General features: G+C 38.8%; 1 protein-coding gene across 2 annotated transcripts in view; it reads left to right on the top strand.

The window, feature by feature from the left end:
* The window catches only part of SMAD2 (SMAD family member 2), a 47986-nt gene extending 41888 nt beyond the window's left edge, over nucleotides 1-6098 (top strand). The window contains exon 10 of one of the 2 annotated variants that reach the window (XM_006891696.1): nucleotides 5372-6098. In XM_006891696.1, coding sequence (XP_006891758.1) covers nucleotides 5372-5495 — 124 coding nt within the window. In that variant the 3' untranslated portion in view covers nucleotides 5496-6098. The remainder of the gene's footprint in view (nucleotides 1-5371) is intronic. The other variant, XM_006891697.1, reaches the window with a different exon arrangement.
* The last annotated feature ends 4785 nt before the right edge of the window (nucleotides 6099-10883 follow it).

Genomic DNA, 10883 nt, shown 5'->3' with positions numbered 1-10883 from the left:
AACTATGTCATTTATTGTTCTTAAGTCCTGGACCAAATTCCATCTACCACTGGGTTGTTTTACAACTCGGAAGTCCGCATGCAAGGCAGCGGTGAAGTAAGGAACTGCTTATGAGGTTTTCTGTCAATTCCAACAATTAAGAAATAGTGAGAAGAGTTGGGACCTCAGAAGGCCTTTAGGACCAAATTGTAGGCTCTTGTGTCCAGGAGAAAATGATTATACTTACCAGTACTGTTAAAGCTCACCCACAGCTCTTCTGGGAGGATCTAAATCCTTGAAGAGTCCTCCTTTGTTTCCAGCTGGGAGCTGGGGCCTGTCAGTCCTGTCAGCCACGAGGACCTGATGTGGGCCACCCTTGGCCAAGGGACAAAATCTTAAATGATGCAAGAAGTATCAAAGGAAGTTTGGAAGGAGTATACAGAGTCTCTGTACCAAAAAGAATTGGTTGACCCTGAACCATTTTACAAAGTAGCATATGAGCAAGAACCAGCAGTACTGAAGGAGGAAGTCCAAGCTGCATGGAAGACATTGATAAAAAATAAATACAGCTGCCTGGCAAACCAACTGGAGGATACCCATTTTTTAAAAAATCATAATCCAACAGAGTATGGAAATTCTTAAGCAATACCGTTACTATAGCACTCAGTATAATCTTGCTGAAAATTATTCAATAACAGGGAACTCACAATACATTGTCAAGAGAACTATCAGAAATTCAAGATGGATTCAGAAGAAGCTGTAAAATGAGATAGGTGATCACAGGGAACAAGATGCTTTCTTGTGTTTTATTTGCTATGCAAAGACATTTGACTGGGATATAATAAATGATGAGAAAAATGGGAATTCCAGAACACTTGTGCCCATGGGAACCCTGTACATAGACCCTGCTTCTCAGCAGTTAGTCTTAGAGAACAAAGGACTATTGCACGGTTTAAACCAAGAAGGGGATGTGTCAGGGTTGTATCCTTTCTCCAAACCTATTCAGTTATGTATGATGGGCAAGTAATTTGAGAACGTTGGTTATGTTAAGAATGTGACGTTCGGATTAGAGGAAGATTCATCAACTGCTTCTCTATGCGGATGACACAGCTTTGCTTACAGACAGTGTTTCCTGAAGAAGATCAAAGTCTTTAGTGTGCATTATATTTCATCACCAGGAAAACAGAATCCTTAAAACTGAACCAGTATGCAATGTCATGATTGAAGGAGAAAAGATTGCCGTTGTCAAGGATTTCATTTTAGTCAGATCCACAACTGACATCTATGGTAGTAGCATCAAGAAATCCAGAGAAATGTTGCATCAGATAAATCTACTGTCAGGGACCTTTCTAGTATGCAAAAGAGCAAGAGCAAGCCTATAAAGACTTGAAGGTGCTCCTGACCTCAGCTGTGGTCTTTTCCTTTGCTTCATGTGCATTTGAAAGTTAAAAAATGATTCAGAGCAAAATTTGTGACTTTGAGTTGTGGTGTTAGCAAAGACTATTTTATGGACTGACAAAAGAACACACAGATCTCTTGGAAGAAGTGCAACCAGAGTGCTCCTTAGAATTTGCATGGTGAAACATGATCCCTCATACTCTCGTGTTGCTAGGAGGCACCGGTCCTTGAAAGAAGACATCAGTTGGGCATAGTGGAGGAAGAACCTCAGTGAGACGGACAGACAGTGACTCCAAGTGGGCTTGACGTAGCAGAGATGGTCAGGGTAGAACAGGAGAGAGCAATATTTAGATCTGTTCTTAAGGTCGCTATGAGTCATCGGCTCCTTGCCAGCACCTCACAACAGTCCATGCTTTGCACCAGACTTTTAAATGCTATAGCTTGCACTTTTCAGCAAGACCAAGCATTACTGTTTCTGCTGCTAACCATTCTTATATAGGGTGGAAACAGAGTTGTCATCTTTGTAGGTTTAAAAAAAAAAGGTCCTAGCTAATACCTATTTGAAAATAAGCTTTGGAAAGTTTTATTTCACTAGAGTTAACCCTGTACATGATAGAGGTAGAAAGTTGTCCTATATGTGTTAGAGATAAGTCTGGAAAATCATTTGACTCCTAACCTTTTCTCTAAAAATAGTGACAATAACTAAGTGATAGAGCTATACAGCAAGTTTGGCATGAGTGTATAAGAACAAGCTCTTTTAAAAGTTAACAGATTGGGTTCTCCATTATACAAAGGGAGGATGGTGGCTGCTGCTGCTTGTTAGAATAGCGAGATACCTTCTCCAACTCCAGTTGATTACATCGTGGATGTCGATTTAAGAAAATGTTCCTGTTAAAATATTTTTTCAAGTAACAATTTAGATCCTGACTCAGAATTTATTTCATTTGACTTGTACATCTATTAATTAAGCTCGTGGTTTTGTGAAGCATAGGACTTTGGGGATCGTGAAGTATGAATTCTGTTAGTTGATTCTTGTCATGAAAATGGATTTTTGTCTGTTTGGCCACTATTGTCTATCTTATGTTGCTATAGTAGTTTCATAATCCTGCTATAGTTCTCTTTTGTTTTAATCTTTGCCTTTTGGCATTAATAATATGTGATGCCCACATATACCTGTAAATTCCAGGTCGCTCTCAGGGTGTTGGGTGGGAAGATTTCATTGGCATCGAGTTGGAACCGACTCATGGTTGACCCTCCAGCAGAATTTCAGAGGCTATAAATCACACAGGAGGAGATTGCCCATCTTTCTCTTGTGGAGAAAAAGATGTACATTCACACCGCTTCTTTTTTGAGTTGGTGGTACAGAGCCCCTGGGTAGCAACTATGTCTTTAATAGTACTGGAACTGAGGACATAGATTTGATGGTTAGCTTGCCAGAACTTTCTCTGTTACCCTCATTTGTGTACTGAAACAATTTTGAGTACTAGCAATTAAAAATAAATAAATAAATATTGACATGCAGTAAATGGGGGGCAGTGAGTGAAGAATTCATATTTAGTTGAGAAATTTGTTTTAAGTGCATCAGCAAGGTCTTGGAGAAGGATTATTCTTTGGGAATAAGTCTGGGTACAGATAAGAGTAGGTGCAACTTTAAATCTGCTCTTTAGTGATTTGAATTAAGAATTATTCCTGATAGCTAGAAAGAATTCACTAATAAAAATCTGGTTGAAGCAAACTGGGAAATAGGGAGAATCCCACAAATGGTAAATCAGAATTGAAGCCTCTTGGTGTGCCTGCCAGCATATTTGAGGGAAGAGATAGGCAGGAAGACTTTTTTTTTTATACATAGAAACAACTAAAAGAACAGAAAAGAAATGGAAAAGGTTAGCCGTGTCTGTACCTCTGCAATAATAGTCAGCATGTGGAATGTGCTGGTTATGTTAGTAGAAAAGTTTTATTCTACCAATTTTAAGCTACGTTTTGTTGGGTTGTTTTTTTGTTTGTTTGTTTGTTTGTTTGTTTAAATGAGAGTACTCTCTAAACAGAAATCTTTGAGTCTGTGCAGTTCCAGTCTTGCTTAGGACGGTTGTATTCCATTCCACAGATCACGTTTGAGACTAGTCATGTATCAGTGTTTTAATGTGGGTTCTGCTAGAAACAAACCCAAGACAAGGATTGAAGGGAAGTGGTTTGCGTGGGAGATGTAGGAAACACTGGTGAGGAGGGAGGAAGTGGGGCAGGCAGCCAGTGCATCGCTAAGCCGTCCACTGCAGTGGGTGGTCAGGGGAGCAATTTCCTCAGGGAATCTATGGCAGATAGTGCAGAATTATCCCACCAGAGCAACAGGAAGCCGAGCGATGCCAGTTCTCCGGGCACTGACTGAGGCTGCTCTCCGAATGTTAGTCCTCTGGCACATCTAGTCTACCATGCACGTGGGCAGGCAAAGATCCTCAGCACAGAAATTCAGAACCTCACGACTGGAAGTTGGCTAGGGCAAAGAATCTGAAGTGTAAGTGGGGCAACGGCACCATCTGCTGCAAAACCCACATCCTTTGAAATCCTGTTCTGAAACTTACTTTGGGGCGTGTTTTGCTTGGAAATGAAGAGTTAATAATGACAACTTTCTCATGTGTGAAGGACTGTCACATTGAAGAGCCAAGCTGACTTAAGACATACTGAAATCGGTATGTAGAAATGACAGGATTGTCATTGAACACGTTGTGATTCCCAGAGGGAAAGTTGAAGTATTAGAGATCTTTATTAAAAGGCTGGATGAAACCTTAAAAGGGATGTTGTTCAGAGGTTTTGTGGGAAAGTTTGACTCTTTATATTCGATGATAAACATTTATAGTTTGGACCAAAATTGTGCTTTGTTTTGGTGTACATTAAGTACAGACTTGTGTTTCATTTAGACTCTAGTGTTTACCTATGTATTCTATGATGACTGACAGTACTGTAACAAAACCCTACTGCATCAGGTTGATTTCGGTTTGTGGTGAGCTTCCATCTGCTTTCCAAGGCTGGAGATCTTTCCTAAAGAGGAAATTGTCCCATTTTTCTTCCTCAGAGTGACTGGTAGATTCGAACTTTGATTATTAGCAGCACAACACATAATGCACGGTAGCACCAGGGCTCTGTAATAGAAAAGATGACCATATGTTCTTGTTTTTTTAGGACAATCCTGGCTTCTTTGTTGTAGCCTGGTTACTAATTGCACCTGCATTCTCTCTGAAAAGTGTCCCACTTGGGGTAGCAAATAATAAGGTCACTTTATAAATTCCTTTAAGGACCAGTGATGGCTCAGTGGTAGAATTCTCAACTTGACATGAATATCTTGAGCTTGATTTACAACCCATACAGCTTGAGCACAGCCATCTCCTGTTTCTCGTTGGAGGATTTTGTGTTACTATGATTTTGCAGCGGTTTCAGAGGCGTTTCCCGCCTCATACAGATTAGGAAGGAAGGTCTGATAATAAACACCTGAAAAGTCAGCCGGGGAAAGCCTCCTGGCTCCCAGTGATGAGTGCTCTTGTCCACATGTGCTTGTGAGTTTCAGGTGACTTGATGGGAGCCAACAGCAATACCGACTTACGCATTTTTATATTAGAAATGTTTTTTATCAATTTCTCTAAAAAGAGAGAGAACGCACCGGAGTACTTTATTTTACTTTGAGGATCAGATTCCCCCCCCCTCAAATAATAGAACATATAAACTCAATACTCGTTCAGTGAATTTAGTTTTCTATCTATATGACCTATTCGTTTTCCCAGGTTCGTAATACATGTACCTAAGCATAGCAATATGTTCTTTAAAATTCACAATTACACAATGAAAGAACTTTTTTATCCAAAGAAAAAAGTGAACTGAGGGGGATGGAGAACAGGGAGGAAAATGTGCAACAGTGAATCCATGAAAATCCAAGTTCTTTATAAACTTTCATTAAAATCTCTATTAAAAAAAAATCACAGTTATTTTCTTGTGCTCTTTTAAACAGAAGACAGACGGTGACAAGTACTCCTTGCTGGATTGAACTCCATCTGAATGGACCTCTGCAGTGGTTGGACAAAGTATTAACTCAGATGGGGTCCCCTTCAGTGCGCTGCTCAAGCATGTCATAAAGCTTCACCACCAGTCAAGTCCCATCAAAGACTTAATGTAACAACTCTTCTGTTATAGTATTTGTGTATGGTCCCCATGGACTGTTTACTATCCAAAAATACAAGAGAGAAAACAGCACTTGAGGTCTCATCAGTTAAAGCACCTTGTGGAATCTGTTTCCTATATTCAAATATTAGATGGGAAAATTAGTGTCTAGAAATACCCTCCCATAAAGGAGGAAGAGAAGATTTTAAAGACTTAATGATGTCTTCTTGGGCATAAAACTGAGTGTCCCAAAGGTTTATTAATAACAGTAGTAGTTATGTGTACAGGAAATGTATCATGATCCAGTATCACAGTATTGTGCTGTTTATATACATTTTTAGTTTGCATAAATTAGGTGTGTGTGTGTGTGTGTGTGTGCTTCTTGTTTTAGGCAAGCCTTTATAATGTTACAGTACCTAATCTGTTACTCCCACTTCTCCGTTATTTTTGTGTGTCTTTTTTAATATATAATATATATCAAGATTTTCAGAATTATCATTTAGAAGCAGATTTTCCTTGTAGAAACTAAATTTTCCTGCCTTTTACCAAAAATAAAGTAGTGGGGGAAGAAACATGGATTAACTTTTGAAATCCTTGACCTTAATGTGTTCAGTGGGACTTAAACATTCATTCTTTGTCTTTTGTTTATTTACTTCTAAATTTCATTTGGGGAACCATATTGAAATTTTTTTCCAAACCTTTTCATTTTCAATTTTGTCCTAATACCAAAACAAGACATCTATCATCAGAAATGACCGCATAGTAATGTGGACTGTGGCACAAGTTAATTTTGGAGTACAGTGGAAGTTGATGTGAAGTCATTCCCCTGTCCTGCAATCAGATTTCAACAAATAATAATTAACTTGAGTGAGCCTTTGCAGTCTGTGGACTTACCCTTACAGGTCATATATACAGGTGGCAATATAATTAATTGCAAGAACATGCTTGAAGTATTTCTGTATATTTAGCCTTTCTTAAGAAAGTCCATCGATAACTTTAAATACCCTTTTTAGAAGATATTTTAAAATATTTCAGCCACAGGTCTTGATTTGAGTCATCTTGTTTGCTTTATCTACCAGATTGTATTATGAAATAGACCTTTTGTAGATGTAATAGCTTCTGCAGAATACCTAGAAAAGTAATGTTGCGGTACTGTCAGCTGATAAGGGCCACCTGTTTTTAAAATTTGTTATACTGAATTTCTAAAATCTATTATTTTCCATAATTATGAAGTTAGACTTAGAAAGTTGGGAAGAAGCCGTTAGCAAGTTTTTCAGCTTATAATTATCTGCAGTCTGCACAGATAATTATATCTGCACACAGAATTCCTAAGTGTGTCTGTGGCTGACCACTTCTACCAACTGTAATTTATTCTCAGCATTGAGAGTCGATTCCTGAAAACTGTTGGTAGTCCATGATGCAGTAAATAGTCCTTCTGTCTAATGCAAACGGATTGAAATTTACACTTGTTAATTGTTTTCATCTCAGTAGACATGGAAAATAACCACTCCTGATCCCTCTTTTAGAAATTTTTTTCTATTTTGAAGATCTCTTTGGTACTTGATCTTTGAAAACCATATTCACTTGTCTGAGCAGGTGTTGTTATTTTCACTATTTTGAGCATTGGTGGCTTTCTATTGCAGACTGTCCAGTTCTCTGTATTTGTATGTATATGTATTTGTTCTTATAAACTTGACAGTGATTTTTTTAATTCATTGAAACATATTTATTGTTCACCTACTGTGTGCCACAAACTTTCTTAGCCTTTGGGGAAAGGTGAGCAAGACCAGTACAGTCTCTGTCTTTGCTGAGACAGCAATTATTATAACCCTTAATCATCTTATTTATCTGTGAAGAAGATAGGGTGTTGTGATTGAGCATAACAGAGGAGGTGCTTCAAAAAGGAACATCAGAGAAGGCCTCTCAAAGGAGATAATAACTTGAACTAACATCTGACAGATGAGAATGAGCAGGTTGTGTGGAGGACCCAGGTGTGAGAAGCTTTCCTCACAAAGAGTACAGCATCAAATGCAAAGACCTATTGTAAAGGAAACCCACTTGTTAGGTATTAATGCTTTATAGAAACTTCTGCACAGATCCAACTCCAAGGATCAGAATGGTTCTATCATTTATAATATGTTGACAGTGGCCTTATTTTGTGATTAACTTTCATATGTCATTCTATGTTCATTTTTCTTCCTCAAACCCTTGCTGGAAAAATTTGTCATGTGCACCAGGGCATTACCACTTAATTCATCATCCCCTTTAAATCTGATGTGGACAGGTGTTTCCCACTGGAGTGCCTGGCTGTGTGCCACCTGGCTTCCTACAGCCACTGTGCAAAAGGACTTCGACTGCCAGTTTTGTGATTAGAGTCAGAGTCTCAGATCCTGCACCCGCACACCTGCTTGAGGGAACCAGTGAGCCTCTGCCCCTTTGGGAAGTTTTCACTAGTTGTGATGTTAAACAATCCTGAGAACCACTTTGAATGCGGCACAGGATCATCTCTTGGTGGTTACATTTAGTGAAACAGTGCCAACATTGACGGTTCAATATGGCGCACATTTCTTCCATTGCGGTGGGATTTTTATGTACCATATGAAAACAGAACCAACTCTTTGGAGACACGTGTGGAGCAGCATTTGGCTTCATGATGGTGATTGCATTTGTGTGATCGTTTATTTGGCCCCCCCCCCCTTTTTTTTTTAATGAGATGCTGGTATATTTTGTTTTTTTAAAATGCCCTCTTTATGGAGGAGGTTATTTTCCAAGTGGTAGTGCCTCATCTCTATTTGAGCTTTGTTTTTATTTCAACTGGCAACATTATTTTTAATTTCTTTTCAAAAGTACTGGTAATTTTCTCATTGTGATGACATGAAAGATGAATGGCCATGCTTTCCACCACATTTCTTGTGTCAGTCAGTAGTGGTTTTCAAAGTGAATTTTACGGGTTGTGTAGTGGGCTGGCCACAGATAATCCCTCAGACTTGGAGTCAGTCGTTGACAGTGTAATGTTCTGTTTTGAGGTTTTTAAATAATTACATTACTTTTTTCTTTTAAAAGAAGCTTGAAAAGTCTTTAGATTGGTTAAATTTAGGAAGTTTAACTGGATTTAGGCCATCCGGTTGATTTCCTATTATAAAGTTCTTCTGAATAGGTTTCAAGTACACCAGTGGGATATTTCAGCTAATGGCATATTATTATATATACTCATTCAGTAAACATTTATTGATGCCTGTTTACCCAGCCACTGTGATAAACATTGAATAATAAAAAAGATGAAGAGGATGTGGTTCTTACCCTCAAGTTGTGATTAGCCTGGCGAGAGGAACTTATCTCTAACTCTGAGGACCTATTTTCCAGAAAGAAATTGGCCTAATTTTTCTTGAAAGCTAAATGTACTTACTCTGTATTCTTACTGTGTTCCAAATACATATATTTGAAACTGGTTTCAGTTGTTCAACTTTAAAACTACATCCAGTTCAACCTTAAACCCTATCCAGTTCTGTTCCATTAACGTGTATTTTTTAAACATTGTGAGATTCTCCCTCCCTTTGTTAAAATTATTTTAAACTCATTTTATTTATGCCTCTTCTGTCATTTTCATCAAGGCTAGTATTTTAAAGGTAAAAAACTAGGAGCCACCCTCTTGCCACTTGGAATCAAATAAGGAGAAATATACATACAGTCCCAAATTGGTTTGTCTCCTTCTGCCAAAACGATCCCAATATACCTTACGACTTTTTTGTTTTTTAAAAAATAAAAAATTTCTAAATACTTTGAGCATTTATTCAGTATGGGAGACTTTATGGTATGAAACCACCAACCAGCCCTAGGGGTGCAGTGGTAAAGTCTTTGGCTGCTGACCAAAAGGTGGGCAGTTTGAACCCCTCCAGCTGCTCCACAGGAGAAAAGTGCACAGCCTGGGAATCTGCGAGCGGCGCTGCTCTCCTCTCACGGAGCTCCTGTGAGTCGACATTGGCTCGTAGCAGTGGACTTGGTCTGGGAGTTTCCTGGTCAGAAGCTGAGGTAGGTTGATGGTGAGGTGTAAAATAGCGCAAGACAGTCTTGACTGTATACTTAAAAACCTGGCTTCGTATAGTCACGTCTGGACGTTTAACACATTGGTGTTTAGACAAGTTACGCCACTGCCCGTTTCTTTTTCTTCATGTGCTTCACTTTGCTCCGTTTTCTTTAACTTACATAAATTTTAATCTTTTTCCCTGGCCAACCGTGTATTCTGTCCACACATCAGAGTGTCTCTTTCCTTTGAACTTTACCAATGACTTAAAGGGAGATGGTCTTCAGAAGTGTCTTTTTGACTGGTCAGTCTCATATTCTCAGATTGTGTTTTAAACGGTGGTCAGGATGGATTATGGACTCTTGTGACTGTAGCCTGGGATGTTCCCATAATCCTAGCCCTTTCTCTGTCTCGGGGCTTACTGGATTGTTTGGTACAGGCAAGAGCAATGATGACCAAGTACAGCATGAATCTCCAAGATAGTCAGCAGCCTGTTGTGGAGCTTCTGGTGTATCGTCCTTTACAGGGTGATCTTGGTGTGGAATGAGGGCCAGCCTCTCTCCTCAAGCAGAATTCTTCTGTTAAGAGCTTCTCACCCAGGAAATGAGAGCAGTGGTACGTAACCTCATGGTAGTCTTGATGTCAAGAACTTATCTAATGTGTTACAGTTTCTTGAGTAGGTGCATAATTTCTTGGACAATATAGCTAACTATATATATAATCAGAACTCCTTCAAATTTCTTGAGTATGAAGTAAAGTCTAAAATATGTATGAATTTACATACACACAGGAGATGACCATAGGAAATAGTTTATCATTATTGAATCATTCACTTGTTTAACTCTTTCATCTCAGTGAAAAGTTTTTTAAATTCTGCCAGTTCACTTATTAGTTTTATTTTCAGGCAATTTGACAACGAAGAATAGCCAGACTTTGTTAACACAAAGGAAAACTGCCATACACCTTTCCACTAAATCATAGCTCCAGTGGTCCCTGCAAGGTACTAGTTGAGGATTAATTTTGGTGGGGCCAGTGTTAGGTTTCTCCTGCTCTGGTGTAAAATTAAGATACCCTCAAGTGCCTAGATTTAAGGGTAACCTCAAGGTGGTTCACATCCGACTTGCTCAGTTCTGGCCAACAGGAAATGGATTTTCCACGGGTTTTGGCCATTCTTGACTCAGTGGAGATGTGAGTAGACTGGTAGTTTTACCATCGAATTGTAACTGAATCGTAGCTCTACCTTCAGGTTTTCAGAGGCAGTAGAATTGCACACAAAGAGATAGCTCATCTGTCTCCCTTTTTTTTTTTTCTCTATAATTATATTTTATTAATTTTCATAAAC

The sequence above is a fragment of the Elephantulus edwardii genome, unplaced genomic scaffold (assembly GCF_000299155.1).
Source record: "Elephantulus edwardii isolate Elephantulus edwardi_28Jun2011 unplaced genomic scaffold, EleEdw1.0 scaffold00103, whole genome shotgun sequence".
NCBI classification, from domain to species: domain Eukaryota; kingdom Metazoa; phylum Chordata; class Mammalia; order Macroscelidea; family Macroscelididae; genus Elephantulus; species Elephantulus edwardii.
This window is presented reverse-complemented; position numbering and strand designations above follow the sequence as displayed.